The sequence below is a fragment of the Myotis yumanensis genome, unplaced genomic scaffold (genome assembly GCF_028538775.1).
Source record: "Myotis yumanensis isolate MYYU_CA2020_CCGP unplaced genomic scaffold, mMyoYum1.0.hap1 SCAF_20, whole genome shotgun sequence".
Classification (NCBI taxonomy): domain Eukaryota; kingdom Metazoa; phylum Chordata; class Mammalia; order Chiroptera; family Vespertilionidae; genus Myotis; species Myotis yumanensis.
In genome coordinates this window covers 6,791,549-6,817,001 of record NW_027223771.1, presented here as the reverse complement: position 1 = coordinate 6,817,001, position 25,453 = coordinate 6,791,549, and the positions used below count along the sequence as shown (strand labels likewise).

At 51.5% G+C, this 25,453-nt stretch overlaps 1 protein-coding gene across 1 annotated transcript in view; it reads right to left on the bottom strand.

Annotated features, from left to right (window-relative positions):
• Positions 1 to 689: 689 nt before the first annotated feature.
• Positions 690 to 25,453, bottom strand: part of AGBL1 (AGBL carboxypeptidase 1) — a 264,433-nt gene continuing 239,669 nt past the window's right edge. The window contains exon 23 of the mRNA XM_070400703.1: positions 690 to 927. Within this exon, the coding sequence (XP_070256804.1) occupies positions 690 to 927 (238 nt within the window). The remainder of the gene's footprint in view (positions 928 to 25,453) is intronic.

The following is a 25,453-nucleotide window of genomic DNA, read 5'->3' as shown; positions in this document are numbered from 1 at the left end:
CCCCGGACAGCCACCCGCCCGGGTCACTTCCTCTCAGAAACACACTCGATGACGAGAAGGCGACACCACAGACGGCTGGGAGCAGAGACGCACGCTGGCGACCTCGAGTCCGCACGACGTCTCTCCCTCCCAGAGCGCACGTTTCCACCAGATTACCTTCTCGACCTCATGCACCGGTGAAACACCGGCCGTGGTGCGCTCTTCGCGCTGTGAGAGCAGAAACCCTGCAGGCGGGACAGGCGGCGGGACGCCGTCAGCGTGGCCTGGAACCGTCCCGTCACTTCCCTCACAGCTGTGTGTGTGTCGCGGAGGAAGTCGGAATGCCGTCCCACGGAGGACGGATGTGGGATTTCCGGACCAGAGCAGAGCCCTGTGGGGAAAGCGCTGGACGCAGAAGGTGCTGTCGAGAGGGGCAGCAGGCGTGACGACTGCACGCACGCCGGGCTCCTGGGTTGCGTGTCCGCGTGAGGACGGCACGTGGCTCTGTGAACTGTGCGTGGAGAAGGGCGTCATGACAAAGTACCACCGGCCTCTGCGCTTCGTGCAACGGGGCTAAATCTAGAAACGGGGCTGCGGGGCTCACAGGGGCTGGCTTTGGCTCCCCTATTGTGTGCGTGTCCGACAGCGAAGGAATCACACAGCTGCTCGTCCAGTGGTTGCAGTCACGGAGCTCGCCATGAACCTGGGGGCTATGGGCTGTCTCTTCTTCCCAGTCCCGGCCCTTCTTCCTCCTCCTCCTCCTCCTCCTCCTGCTCCTCCTCCTCCTCCTCATCTTGGTCCTGGAGGGAGGCCCACTCCCGGATCTGCTGGTCCAGCTCAGAGCAGCTCCCCTCCTGGTCGGAGCTGCTGTCGGGCCCGTAGTCGATCTCCTCCAAGCACGGGGGCTCGTCATCCAGTTCCACGGTGCTGCCGCCGCCGCCGCTGCATCTGCGCGGGTCCCCGGGCCACATGGACGAGAAAGGAAGGACGAGAAGGAAGGGAAGGAAAGGGGAAGGAGACGTACAGAGGGGAGGAGGCACAGAGACGGGGAAAGGGAGAGAGGAAGAGGAAAGAGAAGTTACCCAGAGGAAGGAACACGTAGAAAGGAGTCAGACAGAAGCAAAGAGTGGGCCTCGTCTCCTCTGGGCGGGGAACCCCGGCGTCCCCGTGCCCGGAACGGGCAGCGTTCAGAGCACCCGGGTGTCGCCCGCTCCCTGGGGACAGAGGGAGGAAACCACACAGAACCGAAGCCGCCTCCCTCCTGAGCCGGCGGACTCTGCGGTCACGAGGTTCCCAGGCTCAGGACGTGGACAAGGTCTTCAGGGTCCTCTGGGCTCGACGTGAGCGACCAGAGGTGGATGCGATGGCTCGTCCGGGATTGGCGTGTTCACTCCCAGGACACGGAGGGACTGGAACGGGGGCGGGCAGGGCTCAAAACCCGCCCACCTCACATTCCGAACGCATGAGTCGTACGGCATAGCTCCCCTTCCTCACCATGAACGGTTTATTGGGATGAGAACATGAGTCCAGGTTGAAATGCATAAACCAGAGAGCAAGTAGGGAAATAGCATCTGGACTATGTTTATGTCTCTTCCCCCCTCCCCCCACCCCATCTCTCCTGTCAGTTTATTCACAACCTAGAGGCTGGGTGCATGAAATTCACGCACGGGTAGGGTCCCTAGGCCTGGCTGGTGATCACGACCAATCGGGGCCTCCCTTCCCTGGCTGCCGGCTGGGGCCTTCCTTCATTCCTCACTGCCCCCTGGTGGTCAGCGCACGTCATAGCAAGCGATCGGTCTCCCGGTCAAACTCCCGCGGGGACAATTTGCATATTAGGCTTTTATATACATAGATGGGACACCCAGCGAGAGATCTAAGGGGGCGACAGAAACAGAAAACAAATATTGGCCGTACAACGTGGACGAAGGGAATTTCCTCCCAGGACCTGCTGTTATTTCCTTCATTTGCACGAGGCACCTCCTTTCCCGAGGACTTTCTCGTCGCTCCCTACTTAGGACTTAACCAATGAGGGTTCACCGCGTGCTGGGCTCCTACGCCGTGATGTGCAGAAGGCAAGCGCTTCATCAACCGGACAGAGCTGCTCAGCCACCTGCCGCGCCATAAACAACGTAAACGGGTAACCACGGCGTGGTCGCACATCCGCTGGGAAAGTGAACCAGGGGCCGTGTCTTCACTACCCACTGACGGGCGGGAGCTGCCTGCATGCCTCCCGGGCGCCTGGTGCCCTAAACTGTCGGTCCTGGGGGATGCTTGTGCCTGAACAGAGAGGAGGGGGACAGTGCGAAGCTCGCCTCCACGGCACCTACTTGAGCGCCGTCCTATGAACCAGGAGGTCACAGTTCGATTCCCAGTCAGGGCACATGCCCGGGTTGCAGGCTCGATCCCCAGTGTGGGGCGTGCAGGAGGCAGCCGATCCATGATTCTCTCTCATCATTGATATTTCTGTCTCTCCTTTCCTCTCTGAAATCAATAAAAATATATATTTTTTAAAATGTCTACTCTCCCCATTGCTATTTTTCAACATAGAACTGGAAGTTCTAGCCAGCATAACAAGACAGGGAGAGAATATAAAAGACATGTAGATAGGAAAGCAAAAGATAAAATGGTCTCTATTGAAGAACGCACAAGAACAACAATAAAAATTTAAAAAAAAAACCTCTAGAACTATAAGAGAGCTCAGTGAGATCACAGGTTATAAGATTAACTAGAAACATCAATTGTACCTGTAACAGTAGCATGTTAAAATCAGTAAACATTTATAATCAGTAAAAAAAAAAAAAAAAGAGAGAGAGAGATACTTAGGTGTCAATAGAACAAAACAGGTACCGCACTTATATGCTAAAAAATACATCTAAAATCTGTGGATAAGAATCAAAGAAAGTTTAAGTAAGTGGAGAAACATCACTGGCCTAGAGGAGTCAACACTGTAAAGATGTCAATTCCCCCCAAATGGCTATACACACATTTTACACAATTAAGTTCCAAAAAGATTTGTGTGGATCCAGACAAGATGACCCTACAATGCATATGGAAACGGCGGAAGAACTAAAATCACCTAAAATAGTTTTGGGAATGAGGACAGAGTGGGAGGACTCACTCTAGTCCATTTCAAGATGGATTATAACGCTACAATCAGCAAAACGGCCCGCTGCTGGCCGGGGTGTAGACAGGTAGATCGATAACAGGAAACAGAGGACCCAGGAACTGATCCACGCGAGCAAAACCAACTGGTTTTGTGACAAAAGTACAGACGCAACGCAACCGCTAGGGAAGTTGGGGGGGAAGTGAAGAGAGGGGACAAACATACTCCTCAGGGCACCAGTTATCACGTGAGCACAGTAGGACCGCAGGCTCGGTTTCCATGGCGCCAACAGCTGGTTCACATGAAATGTCTTCATGTGAAGGAGGATGGAAGAAAGCGAACACACCGAGATTCCCCAGCCTTCTATCGGCCAGCACAGCAGCGTGGAGAAGATAAATACCACATTGCCAAGCAAACAAGACTTGTTTGTTGGTATTCGGCCCATTCTCACCCATCCATTCATTCATCCATTCATTCATTATTCATTCAAATTATTTAGTTATCAACTAGTTAGTCAGCACCTAAGATCAAAGATAAAAAAATAAGAGCACATGTTTAAAGCTGAGCAAGGCGACTGAAAATTATGGGAACCATAATCACAGGTAAGCAACAAGAATTAGGACAGAATTTACTAAAAAGGGGGGGTGGGGAGAAAAGGGGACGGACATACAAAAATAATAATAATAAACTGCTGGTATCAAGTGTCTCCGGTGAGGGGTCGGGGTTGCCAAGGGTCCTGCCACCACCCAGCCCATCACCTTATTTCCTTTGAGCAAAACTGCGCGCAAGTCTAGCAAAACGCAGTCAAACGGCCCTATCGCTCCTGCCCACCCCGCCTGTCTGGACGGAAAAGTGTGCGTCCTCCTCTTTAGAATCTTCCGAGAGCAGTAGCAGGCCCCTCGCCTTTCCGTCCTTTGTTCCAGCGAGGTCCTTCGCGCTGCGTCTGACAGGTGACGTATTTTTGCCGAATAGCAATGCCCGAGGTAATAGCAATTCTATGCGTGTTGGCCTCTACTGGTTTGAAGACGGACTTACGCCCAGAGCAGTGAGGACTCTCTGACAGGCAGTCATCTTATTACCTGTTTATTCATCCCAGGGAATCCCTCCCCATCCTCATAAAGAAACGTACTCTGCCCGGTGGTGTGGCTCTGTGGTTGAGCATCGACCTATCAACCAGGAGGTCACGGTTCGATTCCCGGTCAGGGCACATGTCCAGGTTGTGGGCTCCATCCCCAGTAGGGGGCGTGCAGGAGGCAGCCTATCCATGATTCTCTCTCATCATTGATGTTTCTCTCTCTCCCTTCCTCTCCTTTCCTCTCTGAAATCAATAAAAATGTTTAAAAAAAAATAAGTAATACTATGCAGAAATCAAACTATGCTTCCATCAACAGGGTGACTCTTAATACTCAACTGTGGGAAATGCATCGGGAAAACACTGGAAATTGGTTTCGTGTCTTCCTGTTCACCTGACTGCGCTGACATCCTGCAGACACACATTCAGAGGTCACCTTCCCCGAGTTTGCTCTGTGCAATGGGCACGTTACTAGCTTTGTTCTTGAAACGATGGGAAGGAGAACTAATGTCATTGCACAGAACGTGGCCTATGAACACTCGTGAATTTTTACCCCCCTGGCCTCCCCACAGCGTTGGGAACGAGGCTTGACAACACCGTGATCCCGGCCAGTTCATCCTCCTCCTCCTCAGAGACAAACCCCTAGGCCCGGCTCTCTAACAGTCTCTCAGCAAAGCCCTCGCAGCGCCTCCGAGCCAGCCAGTACAGCGATTTGCAGCTTTATGATGTGATAAATAGAATTTCTTTGTGTTGATTTTTTTTCATTTGCATATTTATTGAGATATGACGATCTCAATTAGTTCTGCTTTTTTTGTTTTGTTTGTTTTCTTGGTTGGGGAATGACGGCGTCCCACAGAGTAAAATAATTCTGCATGCTAACGGGCTGAACAAAACCCAGCCTGTGGCATACCTGGGCGTCGGTGCCGACTGAAATGCAGCGTTAGCCCGGCCGGTGTGGCTCAGTGGTTGAACATTGACCTGTGAACCAGGAGGTCACGGTTCGATTCCCGGTCGGGGCACACGCCTGGGTTGCGGGCTCGATCCCCAGTGTGGGGCGTGCAGGAGGCAGCCGATCCATGATTCTCTCATCATTGATGTTTCTATCTCTCTCTTTACCTCTCCCTTCCTCTCTGAAATCAATACAAATGTATTTAAAAAAATAAAAGGAGTGACAGATGCAAAATCCCAGCATCAAGGGAGGGGGTGGTGTGGACAGCGAGTGGCTGAATCTTCCGGGGCGTCGGGGGCATCATGTGTGTGGTCAGTGACTGATGGACGGGAAGCTGGGGGCGGGCAGAAGCTGAGGGACCAGGGACAGGAAACCAGGCTGTGTTTTATTCCGTGTTCATCAGGAGGACGCCGGCGCGCCCTCCGTCCCATTATCATTCGGCATAATTATTTAAAATTAACTTGTTGGAGATCCGCTGTTTAATTTAGAAGAGATAATTGGAACGATGTATTGGGTAATAATATTTGACATCATTAATGGGGGTATAATTATCCGTGCTATTTAAAAAATTAGTGCAATACCAATATTTTCTCACAAAATGAAGCAAAAGTTATTAACTACAGAGCGACTTGCCTGCATCCGTTCTGGAATGTACATGCCTGGTGCTAATCCCTCCAATTGAAAAAAAATCTATTTATGATTTTTCTCATGGCCCGGCTGGGTGGCTCAGTGGATGAGCTTCAACCTATGAACCAGGAGGTCACAGTTTGATTCCTGGTCAGGGCACATGCCCGAGTTGTGGGCTCAAATCCCGTTAGGGGGCGTGCAGGAGGCAGCTGATCAATGATTCTCCCTCATCATTGATGTTTCTCTCTCTCTCTCTCCCACTCCCTTCCTCTCTGAAATCAATTTAAAATAAATAAATAAATAAATATATATATATATATATATATAAATACACATATAAATAAATAAATAAAAGGCTAATATGCAAAGTGTCCCCACAGGAGTTCGACCGGGAGACCGGGAGTTTTATCGCTTGCTATGTCGTATGCTGACCATCACGGGGTGGTGCGGAATGACGGAGGGCCCTGGCCAGCAGCTGGAAGGCCCTGATTGGCTCTGATTGCCGGCCATGCCTAGGGACCCTACTGTGCACGAATTTTGTGCACCGAGCCTCTAGTACACAAATACTATAAAGCTTTCATGATACCTCCTCCTCCCACAGCATCCCAAGAATCCCACGTGCAGCAGTAACAGGTTGGGGGGGACACAGAGGATTCCCCACCAGCAGATAACCACCCAACGTGACTAAAGGGGGTGTGGCCGCTGCCCGAGTCCCCTCACTGCACCCAGAGCTGCCTCTGACACACCCCGAAACCACACAGCCAGAGCCACAGGAACAGCAGCTTCCAGATGGTCCCTGGCTGACCGAGCAACACCCTTTCTCTGCGGCCTCCTCAGAGAAGTGCTTTCTGGAACCCAGAGCCAACGGAAATGGGTGGTTTATGGCGGGGACCGCATAGTCACCAGATCCCAGCACCCTGACTGGGAATCGAACCGTGACCTCCTGGTTCATAGGTCGACGTGTGACCTCGAAGCCACTCCGGCCGGGCCCACCTCTCAACATCCCGAGTGCAAATGCTGGCCCGAGTCAGACCATTGTTACAGGAGCCCCCAGTGTTTATGGCAGATAAAACCCCGCGACAGAGCGGCCGGGGTGTTTCAGGAGCCAAGGGGCCATGTGGCTTCTTTCTCGGCCACTCACCCGGCGGATGGTCCATATGAACTGCCTGGTGGAGGAGGAGGAGGACGAGAAGGTATCATGGATCTTGGCCTCGATCCTGCAGCCCCGGACTCCCTCACCCCCACCCCCTTCTCCAAGGCCGCCCCCTCCCCGAGTCCCATCCTAACCTCGACCTTCAATCCAGCCTCTACACACAGACACCAGGAAGTGGAAGGAAAGCCAGGGCTCAATATCCTAGGCCAGTGGTCGGCAAACTCATTAGTCAACAGAGCCAAATGTCAACAGTACGATGATTGAAATTTCTTTTGAGAGCCAAATTTTTTAAACTTACACTATATAGGTAGGTACATTGTTATTAACTTCATTAGGGTCCTCCTAAGGCTTAGGAAGAGCCACACTCAAGGGGCCAAAGAGCCGCAGTTTGTCGACCACGGTCCTAGGAGATCTTCAATTTCTTTCTCAGAGAAAACAGATCGGCGTGTCAGCGCTGTGCCAATGTTGCATCTCTAACATCGCCGGGGGAGCCCCAGGCCAGTAAGCGTCAATACAGCAAGCTCCCCGAACAGATGCAAGGCAGACGCTGAATGCTACGAGGCTCCGTGCTAATCCCAACCACAAACGCATGCCCTATTCTTCTGGCGTCTTCGATGTTAAAAAATTAAAAACCACCACCAAAGCACCAAAAAAAACCCAACAAAGATAAAAACAAAAAATCGCCAGTGAAGTTGTGGCAAAGACCAGGCTGTGTACCTGACTGAGGGAAGTTGCTACATGTACCAACCACTCTCTGGGCACAGGGATGGGGTTTGGCTCTGGGTTTGTCCCAAGTAGCAGGAACGTTTGTAAGACCTACATCTTTTTAAAAATTATTTAATGCTAGAGGCCCGGTGCACGAATTCGTGCACCAGTGGGTCCCTTGGCCTGGCTTGCGGGATCAGGCCGAAACTGGCTCTCCGACATCCCTGGAGGGGTCCCGGATTGGATGTGGGAGGTTGGCCAGCCGGGGAGGGCTCCAGGGCATGTCTGGCCCGTCTCACTCAGTCCCGATGGGCCAGACCCCGGCAGCAAGCTCACCTACCTGTTGGAGTGCCTTCCCCCTGGTGGTCAGTGTAAGTCATAGTGACTGGCCAACCAGTCGACTGTCTGCCCCCTGGTGGTCAGTGCACGTCATAGCGAGTGGTTGAGTGGCCTTAGCATATCATTAGCATATTTCACTTTGATTGGTTGAACGGTCGACCAGCCGACTGGACACTTAGCAGAATAGGCTTTTATTATATAGGATATTTGTATTGATTTCAGAGAGGAAGGAAGAGGGAGAGAGAGAGAGAAACATCAATGATGAGAGAGAAGCATCGATCGGCTGCCTCCTGCACGCCCCCCACCGAGAACCAAGCCCCCAACCCGGGCATGTGCCCTTGACCGGAATCAAACCCAGGACCCTTCAGTCTGTAGGCCAGCGCTCTATCCACTGGGCCGAACCGGCTAGGGCCATTTTACAGTTCTGATCATGCCGGAGGCAAAATAAAAAAAAATAACAGGACCCAGAGAAAGAAAAACGGGACATTTTTAAAACTATCGGAGCTTTTTCACGCATCTTTTAAAAGCCCCGGATAAAAGTAGATTCTTAAAATTTTTATTCTCCTGATGAATAGCTTCTGATGCTCCATGCTAACGAACCAGATGACTAGCTCCTTTTTAGGTTTTATGAGCATTTTGTTCAGAAATCGACTCATCTTGGCTCAGCAGGGGGAGAAGGGAGACCGGTGGGCCTCTGCTCCCCCACTGCACCCGCCCTGCGCCCGGGAGGAAGAGCCAAAGATAAGGGTTTTTCTCTGTCGTCTTCAACAGGGAAAATTAATTGCTCCTGCAAAGATGAAAAGTTGATGTTTGAATAAAAACCCGGTGCAAAATCCTGTGTGTGTTTTTTTTTCTTCTTCTTCTGTTCCCAGCTGCGGGGACCTGGGGTCTGGCAGGAAAAGGGAGCGTATGAAATAGAGTCACAGAGACAAACACCAGATCCCTTCCCAATTAGGAAGCAAGCGGGCCGTCTGGTAGACCCTGTGGCTAGAGCCAGACGGCAGGCAGAGGGGAAGCGAGCGGAGTCGGATGACGTTTGCAAGTTTGAGAACGAGCACCTCCGCATCCCTTGCGTGTGTTTGCATACAGCCAGGTCTGCCTGTTCAACGGCAAAGGGACTGCTGAAAATCCAGCTCACCAGGCGTGCTGGTCACACGGGGACGGATGTGTAACCGGCCTAGGATTCACGTCTGTGATTCCGGCCGGCGTGGCTCAGTGCGTGAGCACCGACCTGTTTTTCCTTTGATGTTGAGACAGTGGAAGGGAGAGGGAGAGAGACGGCGAGAGAGAAACATCGATGTGAGAGAGAGACACCTGGATTGGTTGCCTCCTGTACGTGCTGGGACCGGGGCCGGGGATCCAGCCTGCCACCGAGGTACGAGGTACGTGCCCTTGACCGGAATCGAACTAGACCTCCCCTTTCTCTTCCGCACGTGGAGACAACGTTGGTTTTGTTTTATCTCCCTGTAGTCAGGGGGTCATTTTAGAAGAGACCCCAGGCACCGGGAATTGCCTGTGCTGTGAGGGAGAGAGCAGATCACAGCTTCTAAACATACCTCCTCCCTCAGAAAACTCAGACAGGGAACCTTGGACCGCAGGGAGCCAGGGTCAGAAAAGGAGGGGCGGGGGGGAGGACAAGGCCCTGAGCCCGAGCTGCCTGGGGAAGGTGGTCGGCCTGCCCGAGGTCCACCCCTCTGTGGCGGTGCCAGGCCGGAAGCCCATTGGCGTTGATGAGCAAACAGACCTGGGGCCTGGAAGAGGGTCCATTTCAAGGAGCCATTGATCCATGGAGGCGGGACCTGTGTCACACCCTCCCTCGTCTTGGGCTCCTGGGTTATGGAGTCGGCCAGGAGGGACGAGTTCTATTTGCAACTAGAGGCCCGGTGCACTGGCGGGGGGCGAGGAGGGGTGTCCCTCAGGCCAGCCTGCGCCCTCTTGAAGTCTGGACCCCTTGGGGGATGCCTGACTGCCGGCTTAGGTCCACGAGGCCGGCAGTTGGACATCCCCTGCAGGGTCCTTAGCGCTGCCGCGGAGGTGGGAGAGGCTCCTGTCACCGCTGCTGCGCTCGCCAGCCATGGGCCCGGCTTCTGGCTGAGCGGTGCTTCCCCTGTGGGAGTGCACTGACCACCAGGGGGCAGCTCCTGTGTTGAGCGTCTGCTCCCTGGTGGTCACTGAATGTCATAGCAACTGGTCATTCTGCCATTCAGCCGATTTGCATATTAGCCTTTTATTATATAGGAGGATAAGTCCCCCTAGCTCATCACACCCTCCCGCCATGAGCTGCGGAGAGAGAGATGCGATGGATGGCTCTGCAGCTTCTGAGAGGGGGTCCCAGGGGAGGGAGGATGCCTGCCCTAATGGAGCACCACCTCCCCTCCCCTCGGCAGCCGGCACAGAGGAGGACACAGACTTTGCCAGCACAGGAAGACAGCGGGGCCTTGACAAGGTTAGGATTCAATCAAGGTTTTTTGCTCTAATGACACGGCACTTAAATAAATCCAGCCTGGTACGTAATTGCCGTGCAATTAAACGTGTATTTATACCAGCCCGGCCGTCCCCGTGCAGCTGTCTCTCTTCCTGCTCCTCTCCGTGGCTGGGACACGTGAATCCTCAGATCCGAGGGGTGCTGGGGAGGGGGGAGCCCCGCTTCTCTCGAGGGGGTGCCCGGTCCCAGGGGTGCGGCAGGAGTTGTGGGGACAGGAGGGACGAGACCGCCGCGGCGCCTGGCCCCCTGGTTGGGCTCAGCAAACAAGTGTCTGAAGAGCCGATCATTCAGCCGAGAAACCTGGGACGTGACACAGAGAGACACACGGTGGCTGTAATTCCAACCTGACAGTGAGAGCGTTAAATGTGAGGGGACCACGCAGCCCCAGCAAACAGCAGCGGTTGTCAGACCGGATTTAAACCCCACAACGCGGCTGTATTCTCTCCACAGGAGCCACATCGCAGACTCAGAGACAAACGAGGTGATGCTGACGAGACGGAAGGCGAGGTACCATGCAAACATTCCCACCAGGGAGCCGGAGCGACTGTATTCCCAGCAAAGGCAGCGTTTAAGAAAAGATACGTTACGAGAAACCGTGAGGGCTATTAAGTAATGAAGAAATGACCGCCCTGACCGGTTTGGCTCAGTGGATAGAGCGTCGGCCTGAGGACTGAAAGGTCCCAGGTTTGATTCTGGTCAAGGGCATGTACCTTGGTTGCGGGCACATCCCCAGTTGGGGGTGTGCAGGAGGCAGCTGCCTAGTGAGGTCATTCAGAAGAATGGAGAGGGAGTGCACCCCCTCTCGAATCAGAGATGCCGAGGGGCACTTGCACACTGGCAAAGGCCGCCCCCTGACGGAAATGCTGGCGGCACCAGCCATTATGAAACCAGGACCGAGTGTACTCAAAACATTAAATCTGGGGCTGCCACCTGACCCAGCGATCCCACTTCTAGGAATAGATCCTAAGAACCCCGAAGCACCCGTCAGAAAGAATGCGTGTGCCCCAATGTTCCCAGCAGCGCAATTTACAATAGTTAAGATCTGGACACAGCCCAGTGCCCATCAGCAGACAAGTGGATAAAAAAGCTGTGGTACGTCTACACTATGGAATACTACTCAGCAGTGAACAAGGAGAAGCTCTTACCCTTTGAGACAGCGTGGCGGGACCCAGAGAGCATCACGCTACGTGAAATAAGCCAGTAGGGGAACAAGTGTCCTATGATCTCACGCATACGTGGCACCTCAGTAACAAAATAAACTGATGAGCGGAGGGGATCCGAGGCATCTCAGAGGGAGGGCGGGGGACAAGGGTGGGTGGGAGGCAAGAGATCAACCAAGGACCTTGTATGCATATATGCATAACCCTGGACGCAGATAGTGGGGTGATGAGGGCCTGGGATGGGGGGCTAGAGAGGGCCCATGGGGGGAAAAACAGGGACATATGTAGTGCTTTCAACAATAAAGATTTAAAAATAAATAAATGCCGGCTGCACCAATCCCTAGGCCTCCCAGCAGAGGGAATTCTGTGCCGCCTGCTGGGAGAAGAAACATACGTACGTTCCCACAGGATACTTGCAGAATGGGAAGAATTAAGGAAAGAACACATGAGTGCGTTTGGACCCAGTACGGACTGGAAGGAGCCAGATCATCTGCTCACCAGCATGAAGCCCGACTCCTTAGCTACCTGCCGCCTTCGAACATTTCCCTCAAAACGCGCCTCCGCGGCCCTCCGCCAGCTGCGAGGTTGCCCGCTCCCCGAAACACCCAGTCCGGTATTCCCGCACCATCTCCGCCCGCCGGTTCCTGATTCGGAAAGATCAAGCCTCCTCGTCGCATGGAAATGCTGGCAAGGGGAAGACCAGCCCCTGGCGAGGCCGGGCTCTGCTGGCCCTGGAGCTCTGGCCGAGGTGTCTGCAATATCATGGAGCAGGTTTCAAAGGTTTGATTCGTTAGAGAGCAAGCGAGGTTTCAGGGGCAGCCGGAGTCCAGAGCGGGGTTCTGAGGCGATTCCTGCACCGCCACGTCAGTCAAAGCCTTCCACCCCCCACGAGCGGGAACACAGGGGGGCAGGTGAGTCACGCTGCCTTCACTATTGACGGCCGAGGTCCCCGGCCCGTGCTGACCAGACCCTGGTATTCCTGCACCATCGGTGAGAGCGAGCCAGCCAGCAACGCGGTGGCCTTTATAGAACAGGCAGGCTATGTTTTTTATTTTTCTTCTGATGTATCCCGTCTCAGATTCTTCCACGAACCCACCTTCTACCCAACCATCCTTCTGGTGCACGGATTCGAGCATGGGGGGAGTCCCTCAGCCCAGCCTGCACCCTCTCGCGTGAGCTCATCTGTGCCTGGCTGGTCCCCAGTCCTCTCTCCCCAGTGTTGAGTATCTGAGCCATTACAGCATGACGGCGTCATGACCATTTGCATATTAGCTCTTTATTATATGGTACTACAGGCCCAGTGCACGAATTCGTGCACCTTGAAAGGACATTAATTAGAAGAAACATTTTGATATCGCTATTCGCCCTTTCTCTCTAAAAGAAGTGTCAGAGATGAAATGAAATTAGTAAAACGTATATGAAAATAATATATAAATTGATTAATAAACAATAACAATAACAGACGAGACAGATCGAAACACACGTGGGCGATTGGCACCAGCGAATCAGCGTTTATTTTTAAATTGCCAGCCAGCGCGAATCATATGTACCAGCCAGTCGGTAGGTGGGTCGGATGGATGTACGGTTGGTCACTTTTATAGATATAGATATACAGAGATAGAGATAGAGATATATAGATATAATTGACTTCAGAGAGGAAGGGAGAGGGGGAGAGAGAGAGAGAGAGAGATCATTGATGAGAGAGAATCATGGATCGGCTGCCTCCTGCATGCCCCCTCCTGGGGATCGAGCCCGCAACCCGGGCACAGCCATCCTTCTTCTCGTCTTTACTGAGTGTCTAACAGGAGCCAGGCTCTGTCCATTGATCTGTTTTACTTTATAGACGAGAAAATGGAGTCTCTCAATAATTTAAGAACTTGTTCGAGTCCCATAGCTAGTAAGCGGTGGAGCTGGTACTTAAGCCTCATTTGTCTCCCCCTAGAGCCCAAATCCTGACACGTATGCTGAAAAATACCAAGTGTCAGAGACTGGTAGACTAAAGTAAATGTTAAAATAATAAATTAGGGAGCGTGCAGCAGGCATTCAATCCAGGATTCTCTGTCATCATTGATGTTTCTCTCTCTCTCTCTCTCCCCTCTTCCTTCCTCTCTGAAATCAATAAAAATATATATATATATTTTTTTAAAACAGCCTGCTCTATTTGGTCAAACATTTCGTTAACTCGCCCCTAATGCCGTGACAGGGCCAGGCCAAATGATTTCTCGAGCTTCGTATGGCCGATGGGCCGGACGTTCCCACCCCTGCTCTGAACGGCAGCGGGATGTCCTCTGCCAGCGATGTTATCTTCTGACCCTCAGGAGCCCTCCCTCGGCTGGATCCTACACTCACCAGCCTTCTAATCGTAGTTTAGGTTCTCATGTAGCTCCTTGTATAGGAAGAGAATGTGCTGACCCCAGAGAGAAATTCATGCTGGTCTCCTTGGCTGTTACGGCTCTCATACTGCTCTGATGAGCTGACATTCTGACTCCTTTAGGAGCTAAAACCTTGGGAATGTGGGGTCCGTCGGCCCTGTGGGAGGCAGCCCCGAACCCTGAGTTCCCACCACGGACCGCAGTGAACTCTAGGCTGATGCCGGTACCGCCACGGACATGCTTACGGGGCAAGGCCTCTTTCTTAGCCTAAAAACGGCAGCGGCGGAAAGATGAATGGGTTGAAAAGACCTAGTGTCATTCAGCTCTTTTACGTTTTTTTTTTTTTTTTTTTTTTTAAAGAAATCCATCTACAGAGAAGCTACGGAGACGAATCAGGCTTTTACCTTGCGACCTCTCTGCCGCCTTTGATGTGAGAAGTTCGTGTACGCCATACCGTGCCAGAGGTTGTGATTTGTCCTTTTATACGAAGCCCACCTTGTTCTGAGTAGGAAAGGAATGTAATGTGTTCCAGAGGGGGAAATATATGTAACGGTAAGAATTTTTCCCTTTTTTTTTAAAGTAGAACAGGGAACTTAGGGCGACGCTGGACCATCAGCAAAAAAGAAGAAAAGAAAAAAAATCCCACGGGGCAAGGTAAGATCGTATGGAAATGCCTTGAGATAAAGCCAATTCAATTAGTTTCTGCAGCATAAACTGTCAGGACCCCAAAATGAGGTGAAATAATGAACTGATTAAAACCTGTAATTGCAGCTCGACGGAGGGAACCATTCATCCTGGGGATGGCAGCGTGCCCTGCAAGGCAGACTGCAGAGGGAGGAGACGCTGGTGAAGGGAGGAGCCGGCTGATGTGACTGGGAGAACCACAGGGGTCGGTGTCTCTCTCTCTCTCTTTCAATGTTTTCACTGATTTTTAGAGAGGAAGAGAGAGAAACATCCATGAGAGAGGAGCATCATCCGTCGGCTGCCTCCTGCACGCCCCCGACCGGCGATCGAGCCTATAATCCCGGCATGTGCCCCGACCAGGAACCGAACCGTGGCCTCTTGGTTTCCGGGTCAACGCTCAGAGCCATGGAGCCGGATCTCTGACTAAGAGGATGCGAAGCCAGCCCCAAAGCAGAGCCTGGGCTCCGGCCAGGAACCTTCCGATTCCTGGCCCAGCACCGGGACGTGGGTTTCTCTCTCACGCTCGGGGCCAAGCCCACGGGGAGGCTCTGCTTCTCGTTGGATCGCTGTCACATGGCCTGGATTTCCCCCAAAGCAAACAGGAGCCGAGGCCCTCAGTCCTCCCCTGATGCTTTGCAGGTCTTGTTCTCATGCTGTTTCTATCTCTGAACACATATTGCTTTGTATCAAGAGGCAATTTTTTTTTTCCAATAAGGAACAGATAGTAAAAATCTTTCGCTTGCCCTGGCCGGCATGGCTCAATGGTTGAGCATCGACCTAGGAACCAGGAGGTCACGGTTCGATTCCCAATCAGGGCACGTGCCCGGGTTGCGGGCTCGATCCCCAGTGGGGGGCGTGTGGGAGGCAGCCGGTCCATGATTCTCTCTCCTCATTGATGTTTCTCTCTCTCTCTCCCCCTCTCCCTTCCTCTCTGGAATCAATAAAGATATATTTTTAAAAGAATGTGGGCTTTGGCGGGGTGAGGGAGGTCACATGATGTCCACTCTCTGCTGTTGTATCCCCCAAAACCGCCACAGGAAACAGAGAAGCCAATGCGAGTGCCTGTGCCCCAGTGCAGCTCTCCTTACCACCGTCGGCGCTGAATCAAACTTAGCCTCGAGCCCATTTGCTGAGTCTTGCTCTCTGTACACAGTAGGAATGACGATAACCCGTAGAGCAAGCTAGGAAATGAAATAAGTGGCCAGCGTGCCGTAACCGCCCTCATTTCTGAAGGCCCATGGGAGTTGGTTGTTTTGTTGTGCCTGTCTGTGTGTTTGTTTGTTTTTGTGCTAAATGACATTTTCTTCCGGTAGCTAAGGAAACTTTGGGAGGAGCCTACAATAAAAGCTACACCGGCCGGGCAGTCGTCTATTTCTTTTTTAAATATATTTTTATTGATTTCAGAGAAGATGGGAGAGGGAGAGAGGGAGAGGGAGAGAGAGAGAGAGAGAGAGAGAGAGAGAGAGAGAGAAAGAAACATCAATGATGAGAGAGAATCATTGATCGGCTGCCTCCTGCATGCCCCCTACTGGGGATCGAGCCCGCAATCCTGGCATGTGCCCTGACCGGGATTCGAACCTGGGACCCTTCAGTCCGCAGGCTGATGCTCTATCCACTGACCCACACCAGCCAGGGCTATTCCCTGTCCCTACTGTAGGGCCAAGAGCTGGAGTTGAAGAGTAAGGACACTCGTCTAAGACGCTTCCCCTCCTCCCCGGCTCCTCCCCGGCTTCGGTGCCGAGAGAAATGGGGACTCTTCAGGATTCTGGGGAATGGGGCTCATTAATCACAGCAGCACGGGAGGCCAGGGGGACCCTGGGTCATCTGGCCCGGCCAGGACTGTAATATTCCGCACAGCATAGTTCCCAGTGTATCATCCTGTCACTCTTTAAATTTTCTCCGTAATGAGGCCTTTCGGAGGGGCTGATGAATAGGGTTTAAGGAAAGACTGCAAGAGCAGAGCTGTATGACAGGGAGGGGAGAGAGAGAGGGAGAGAGAGGGGGAGAGAGAGAGAGAGAGAGAGAGGCAGCTCCTGCCTTGAGGCGGGAAGGTGCAGGGGTCACCCCGACAGGCTAGGGGGGCAGGCAAGAGACCCTTCAGCCGTCTTGGAGCTGAATGGCAGATGGGGAGACCCCTCCTGGCTCAACAGGAACCCCTGGAGTCCAGTGTCCAGGAGATGGTACTGCAGGTGGTGTGTGCTTCTCTCGCTCTCTCCCTCTGAAAACCTCCTTAGTCGTAAGGAAAAGACAACTGGTGGGGGGGGGGGTTGTTTGTTTGTTTTTTGCAAGGCCTTCCACTTTGGAACTCACTGGAGACACACCCAGCCAGCAGGGCTGCCAAATCTCTCGCTTCAAGAGGGAGTGAACCCAGGGCTGAATGTGTGTGGTGTGTTAATGGGCTAATGCGGTGAATGAGCTAAAAACAAGCAAACAAACAAAAAAACCAACCAAAGATACCCCCAAACCTGGAACTTAATGTTTCCATTCCAAGTCAGCACCCAGCATGAGTGCGACAAATGAGCTCGTTTCAGAATAAGGCTATTAAGAATTGGGACAGACACGAGTCACCGTTTGACAGGAGACAGGAATGCTAGTTACGGAATGGCTCAGAGAATGTGTATCGGGGAGGCGGTGGCTTGTAAAGGCCTTCACCTTTGACGTGTTGAGGACAGGACTGTTCTAGACAGAGAGAGGGAAACATTGATGAGACAGAAACATCAACCGGCTGCCTCCTGCACGGCCCCTACTGGGGATCGAGCCCACAACCCGGGCCTGTGCCCTTGGCCGGGAACCGAACCGGCCACCTCTTGGTTCATGGGTCGATGCCCAACCACTGGGCCACACCGGCCGGGCAGTAGTGTACTTCTTGGTCAAACTCTCACAGCCTCCTGTGTTGTCTAGGGAAGATCTTAGGAGCCAAACCTTCCAAGGAACCAGTCTACAAGAAACGTGAGAAGAACAACACGAATTCTTTCGCCGCACGCCCACGACACGAAGAACCATTGTGCTTCTGTGAAAAGGGTCTTACGTTGAATCGTGACTTTATCGCTTCCTAACGAGTGACCTCGGGCGAGTTAATTATTTTTCCTAATCTTTGCATGTACGAGGATGAAATGACACAATGTATGGAGCAAGCCTGTGTGTGTGTGTGTGTGTGTGTGTGTGTGTGAATTCACACATAATTTTCTTTTTGAATAGAGAGAAGGATTCATTAAAGGAACCAAAAGAGTGGCCCTTTGTTCTCCTCATTAGTATCTCACACTGAGTCTGTGTCTGGCCCAGTGGGAGGTGATCAATATTCACGGAGTAAGTTATTGAATGCATGATCCAGAGACAAAGAGAAAAACACATCTGTGATTACTGATGGTAACGGATCAAGACAAGTAGCACTGAAGTCAAGAAGGATGAAGAAAAGGAGAGACGCTAGAATTCAGATGACAGTGGAGAGATGAGAGAGAGAGAGAGAGAGAGAGAGAGAGAGAAACATCAAGGATGAGAGAGAATCATTGATCAGCTGCCTCCTACACGCCCCCCACTGGGGATGGAGCCCACAACCCAGGCACGTGCCCTGACCGAGAATCAAACTGTGACCTCCTGGTTCATAGGTTGACGCTCAACCACTGAGCCACCATGGCTGGGCCTGAAGTTGTTTTTTTAAATAACAATGAACACGAGACATGCCTAAAGCATGGTGAAGGTCAGGGCCCCAGGGCCTCTAAGGGGCATTACACGGGAAACTTCTAGATTTGGGAATTTTTTTTTGGGGGGGGGGGTCTGAAGATAATCGCGAACCAAGAAGACACATCCATTTCACACTAAATGGCCCTCCGCTGGAGAAATCTGCTTTAGAAAAGTTCCCCAGCACTAATCTTCAGTTGGCATTTCCCGTGTCTCACCCCTTAAACTATCACCTTCTATAACCCAACTCAGAATCTGCTGCTTCTGAAAAAAACGTTACTGCCTTCAATCAGATAATTCCGTTCTTTCTCTCTGGCCAGTTTCTCTCTCTCTTCTTTCCCTTACATCCATGTGTCCCTTTGTGAGTCACCTTTCTTTTACTTATTTTTTTTTTGCAATCAGCCACGTTAACTGCAGAGCAAATATTTTCAAGTGGGGTAGACGGCATGCCCAAAATATTTTCAAACAAACTTGCCAGGTGGTAGTTGCTAACATATGGCTCTGCTTAAACCTGGCACAGCTTGCCAAATTCTATTTCTAAATTATGTCTCACTTGTTTTATTTGGCTGGGTTTTTTTTTTAATCTTTATTGTTGAAAGTATTACAGATGTCCCCCTTTTCCCCCATTGACCCATTGTAGCGTCCCCCACCCCCCACCCCAGGCCTTCACCACCCTATTGTCTGTGTCCATGGGTTAAGCATATATGCATACGAGTTCTTTGGTTAATCTCTTTCCACCCACTCCTCCTCCCCAGTCTTCCTTAAGAGGGCCTAAGCCGGCAGGCAGACATCCCCTGAGGGGTCCTTAACGCTGCCAGGGAGGCAGAAGAGGCTCCCGCCTCTGCTGCTGCACTCGCCAGCCGTGAGCCGGGCTTGTGGCTGAGCCACACTCCCCCTGTGGGAGCGTACAGACCACCAGGGGGCAGCTCCTGCGTTGAGCATCTGCCCCCTGGTGGTCAGTGCACGTCATAGCGACCCACTGTTCTGCTGTTAGGTCGATTTGCATATTAGGGTTTTATTATATAGGATTAATTTTATTGTCCAAAGTCAGCAAAAAAAAAAAAAAAAAAAAGAAGTGAAGGTCAAAGTGCTTATTCCATTTCCCCATCTGCCTGGAGCCTACAGACCCTCTCTTACAAGAACCCTAGAACTTAGCTCACTTGATCAGGACATCAGAAGCCTTTAAAAAGATGGATGAGCTATTCTAAAACAACGGAGGGTATTAAAAAGCCACTGTTGGTGGAAAGAGGGGGTTTGTACGAGCTATCCCAATATAAAGAGAACAGAATGTGCCCGGCTGGCGTGGCTCAGTGATTGAGCGTCGACCTATGAAGCAGGAGGCCACGGTTCGATTCCTGGTCAGAACACATGCCCAGGTTGCAGGCTTGATCCCCTATTGGGCGGGGGCGGGGGGGGGGGGAGGGCGCAAAAGTAGCCAATCAATGATGTTTCTATCTTTCTATCCCTCTCCCTTCCTCTGTCTCTAAAAAAAATCAATGAAAACATATTTTTTCATTAAAAAAATAAAAGCTGAAGAAAACAGAAGAGAGGACCAGAGCTCTGTGTTAGAACTTGTAGGAAAGGGTGCATGTGCACCGGAATGGATTAACAAGAAGAAGGCAGCAGTGGGGACATGATGGGGGAATGGGGATACAATTAAAATAACAACTTCATTTAGTGGAAGAACTTCCTTTAAAAACGGAAAAGCACAGCACTTTGGAACGAGTGAAGCAATTTCATGGGTACGGAATCCCTGGAGATCCAGCTGTTTGCTCGGCCTTTGAACTAATTAGGCGTGTCATGGGAGAGAGAGCGAGCATCGCTCACCAGCGACAAACAAGCGCCAAGTGGCCTGTGTGTGGTTACAGTGAGCTGAAACTAATTTCCCTTCCATCAAAAGCTGACACAGAAAGTACTTAGCTTTGGGGGCTGTTAGCAAATTTAGTCAAGTTATCTCCACTGTCTTTTTTTATTTTTTTAATGTTTTATTGATTTCAGAGAGCAAGGGAAAGGGAGAGAGAGAAACATCCATGATGAGATAGAATCATGGATTGGCTGCCTCCTGCACACCCCCTAGTGGGATCGAGCCCACAACCTGGGCATGTGCCCTGACCAGGAATCGAACCGCGACCTCCTGGTTTATAGGGCGAGGCTCAACCTCTGAGTCACACCGGCCAGGCTGAAATGAGGAATTTTTAAAATTAGTGAGAGGGGTTTAAAAAGAAATAATTGGAAGGATGTTCTCTGTTCGCAGGATGGAAGATTTTACCCTGTGACGTTGCAAATTCTCCCTCCAGAATGTACTCTTTGTGTAACTTTTCAAGCGAATTCCACATTTTTATATGCAAACACTCTCTCGCAATCCAGGACCCCTCGGGGGATGATGAAGAGCCAGTTTCAGCCCAATCCCCGCAGGCCAGGCCGAGGGACCCCACCAGTGCACGAATCCATGCACCAGGCCTCTAGTATGGATATAAGATCTTTGGTTAATCTCTTCCCGCCCTCCTCCCTCCCCCTTTCCCTCTGAGATTCATCAGTCTGTTCCATGTTTCCATGCCTGTGGTTTCCGCTCCTGCATTGAGCGTCTGCCCCCTGGTCATAGCTACCGGACGGTTGGCTGGTCACTTAGGCTTTTATATATACAGATGCCGATGTCCAAGAGTCGGCAAGGTTATCTTGAAGAAGAGAAAGAGAACTGAAGGACATCCCCAACAAGACCGCAAGGCCTATTAGAAAGCTGTAATGAGAAAGAGTGATATTGATCTAATGAAAGAAAGATAGATGGGGGTGGGGGGGGGGGGGGAAGTGTCCAGAACTGGTTTTGAACATACATGGTCATCTTATCTACGACCAAGGTGACACTCCAGTGTCGTAAGGGCAAGGGCGGGCTCTTCAAGAAGTGGTACCATGTCAATTAAATACCCAAATGGGAACATGAACCTTGGCCCTATATCCGACCTTAGACAGGACATCACTAGACATCAGTCACAGACCTCGATGTGCAAGGCGAGATGATAAAGTTTTATGAAGAATACATAATAGCTTCCTGACCTTGGAGTAGCTCTAGCCATAAAGGCAAAAAAAACGACAGGTCATGTTCCGCAAGATTAAGAATAGTGAAGATTCATCAAAATATAACTGGTGAGCCCTGACTGGTTTGGCTCAGTGGATAGAGCGTCGGCCTGCAGACTGAAGGGTCCCAGGTTCGATTCCGGTCAAGGGCATGTACCTTGGTTGTGGGCACATCCCCAGTAGGGGGTGTGCAAGAGGCAGCTGATCGATGTTTCTCTCTCATCGATGTTTCTGACTCTCTATCCCTTTCCCTTCCTCTCTGTAAAAAAGTCAATAAAATATATATATATATATATATGTGTGTGTGTGTGTGTGTGTGTGTGTATATATATATATATATATATATATGTGGTGAGCAAGTGAGAAGTGGAGTGTGTGTTATTCCGCAAAGCACACTTCCCCAAATCAATCAGAAAAACACAACTAACTCAATAGAACCATAAACAAAAAGTTGAGTAGCCTCTTCATTAATGAGGACACTAAAATATCAAATGAAACATAAAAAATGGCCCTAGATGGTTTAGCTCAGTGGATACAGCATCGGCCTGCAGACTGAAAGGTCCCAGGTTCGATTCTGGTCACAGGCACATGCCCGGGTTGCGGGCTCGATCCTCAGTAGGGGGCGTGCAGGAGGCAGCTGATCCATGATTCCCTCTCATCATTGATGTTTCTATCTTTCCCTCTCCCTTCCTCTGTGAAATCAATAAAAATATGTATTTTTTTTAAATAGAAAAATGAAAAGCTTGGACCATGTTCCTGCACTGTACCTGCTCTATGTCCCAACCACCCTGTCATGACCCTCCAACGTTGCTTCCATATCCTATTGAAACCATCCCTTAGGGCTCTCCCCCTGCCGGATGAAGAGGTCAGACAGAGTTCAAGTTCGTGGGAGGAGAGTGAATCCGGTCTGGGGACCCTGTCGGGCTGTCAGAATCCATCATCTCAGGTGAGGGAAGCAGAGACACAGACGGAGCCCCGGGAGGAAGCCCATCTTCTCTGGCTACTGCGTGCACACGTGCCCTTGGTTACGGTTGCTAGGCAAAGCCTTCTGGGATGGAGCCACCTGCCCCCAGGAAGAGGCAAATATATCTGAATGTGGGTCACTGGGTCCCGCCAACACCCACATCTCCCCGAGAATAGGTTTCAGGGACTGTGTGTCCCTCCCTCTCAGACGCAAGCTATTCCTTTTCCCTGTTCAATAGGCCCCCATCTGTCAGAGGCTCTGTGGGGGAGCTGGTACATTTCATTCTGAAACCCCCATGGAGCCCGGCCGGCATGGCTCAGTGGTTGAGCACCGACCTATGAACCAAGAGGTCCCTGGTTCGATTCCCAGGCAGGGCACATATCCGGGTTGCAGGCTTGATCCCCGGTGGGAGGCGTGCAGGAGGCAGCCCATCAATGTTTCTCTCATTGATGTTTCTATCTCTCTACCCCTCTCTTTTCCCCTCTCTCTAAAATTAATTAAAAAATATATATATTTTTTAAAAAGAAACCCCCATGAAGATAAGCAGTGGAGGAGAGATTCTTTTTATTTTTTTTTAATTTTTTTTTATTGATTTCAGAGAGGAAGGAAGAGGGGGAGAGAGAGAGAGAGAAACATCCATGATGAGAGAGAATCATGGATCGGCTGCCTCCTGCACGCCCCACTCTGGGGATCAAGCCCACAACCTGAGCATGTGCCCTGACTGGGAATCGAACCGTGGCCTCCCAATACATAGGTCAATGCTCAACCACTGAGCCACACCAGCCGGACTACCCACTCACTTCTTACCCATGGAACATACCTGTCCTTGCTTCCTTTCTTTATTGACCCACCTCCTGACACGTGACAATAATCCTGGCCAACAAAGGTGAGACTTGTGTTAGGTATTCACCTCCATCAACAAAACATGGAACATCACAGGCTTAGAAGCAAAACGCGGATAGAGAACCAGGGACCACAGTCTCTAAAGCCTCTATAGACCTCCTAGAAATGGTCTGTGAATTCCAGCCTATGTTCCAATCCTCTGAATATATATATACGCTTATTGTTTTCATTAAAATGAGCATGCTTTATGTCCTTGTTATGTTTCTCATTATTGCGGCACAAATGATCAGCATCACCAACACGTTCTGCTGTTATTTATTGAGAGTCGGACATGCCCAGCCACTCTGTGAGTCGAACAGCTCTGAGGTGATGTATCCTGACAATCTGCCGGGAATCCAGAACATTATTTTCTTTTGGAAAAATATTTGGGAGGTTGCCCGAGTGAGCCACACCCTACGTGTCCGTAGACATAAAACAGACAAATCTCACGGTCAATAAATATCCGTAGTATCATCATCGCTGTTGTTACCGTCAACGAGACGCAGGCAAGGGAGGGTGATGCAAGACAGAAATGCGCCACGCCCCCGCAAATTCCCACGTGGCGGGATCCGCCGTGGCCGCCATTTCTGCTGCTCAGCCTAGCTCTTCACTTACACGCGATCATGTGGCCCTGGAATTGACGTGAATATATACTCCCCCTGTTTTTAGCACTGTGGTGGTGTTGTTTTATTAAAATATGTTTTTATTGATTTCAGAGAGGAAGGAAGTGAGAGATAGAAACATCAATGATGGGAGAATCATGGATCGGCTGCCTCCTGCACGCCCCCTACTGGGCATCGAGCCCACAAAACAGCATGTGCCCTGACCGGGAATCAAACCATGACCTCCTGGTTCGTAGGTCGACGCTCAACCCACTGAGCCACGCCATCCGGGCCAACCTTTCTTTTAAGGGCGATCAGCAGTCCATTCCGTCAACAAGCCAGTTCCCTTTCACTGAACTTGTCCTTGACTCCCCTGTGGACCCTTCAGAATCTGCACTGGTGGCTTCCCTCTCTGGGGTGGGGGTGCAAACATGGGGAGACCCAATTAATTTCCCAAAGCTGGACCTCCTCCCCTACGCACTCCACCTCTGTCCGCAGGCTCCCGGTCCATCACGTGGGTGTGATCATGAAGAAAAGGCAGCCCCGCCTTACACACTCATCACACCTAGGCGGAGTCCGGGTTATTTATTTACAGAGGGAAGGAGAGACAAGCGGCAGAGCATTTGGCCGGCGTCTGGCTGGCAGCCTCATGGATCACTTTCTTCTTTTTATAAATATATGTATTTTTATTAATTTCAGAGAGGAAGGGAGAGGGACAGAGAGACAGAAGTATCCATGATGAGAGAGAATCATGGGTCGGCTGCCTCCTGCACGCCCCCTAGTGGGGATCAAGCCCACAACCCGGGCATGTGCCCTTGATCGGAATCGAACCCGGGACCCTCCAGTCTGCAGGCCGATGCTCTATCCACTGAGCCAAACCAACTAGGGCCGTGGTCGGCAAACTGCGGCTCCCGAGCCACATGCGGCTCTTTGGCCCCTTGAGTGTGGCTCTTCCACAAAATACCACGCGCAGGCGCACGTACAGTGTGATTGGAACTTCGTGGCCCATGCGCAGAAGTCGGTTTTTGGCCTGGGCGAGTCTATTTTGAAGAAGTACTATTGATATTTGGCTCTGTTGACTAATGAGTTTGCTGACCACTGAGCTAGGGCGTTAGGTGGGTCCATTTACATTCACGAGAGCCGGGGGCTGGGGGGGAGGGGGGAGCAGCAGAACGTCCTCCCATCCTTCCCCCAGACCCGTGGTTTCTCTCTGCGTTTAGCAAGTCACCGAGAAAGACTAACGCTCCAGCGATCGGGGAATGACAGATGGGCCGGGAAGGGAGCGAGGGTGCTTGGCGAGCTCATGATTTCTGACGAGCGATGACGAGGCCCCGCTCCCCCGTCGCTCAGCACCTCCTGTTCCCCGCGGCTGATGAATGGAAGACGCACGCTCACGGGCCGTTCCCGCCAGGAGAGGCGAGTCAGCCCTGCTTCTCATGTTCTTCCAAGTCCCAGAACAAAGAAATGATAACAATGGGAAGAACCACCCGGGACCTCCTTCTCTTAAGACTCAAACGACAGACGGGCACACCACAGAGACCACTCCCCGAGGTGGAGGGGCATCGGCGGGGTGAAGCGGACGAGGGCAAAGGTCATTACTCCACGCAAGTCAAGTTCTCTCCCGTCC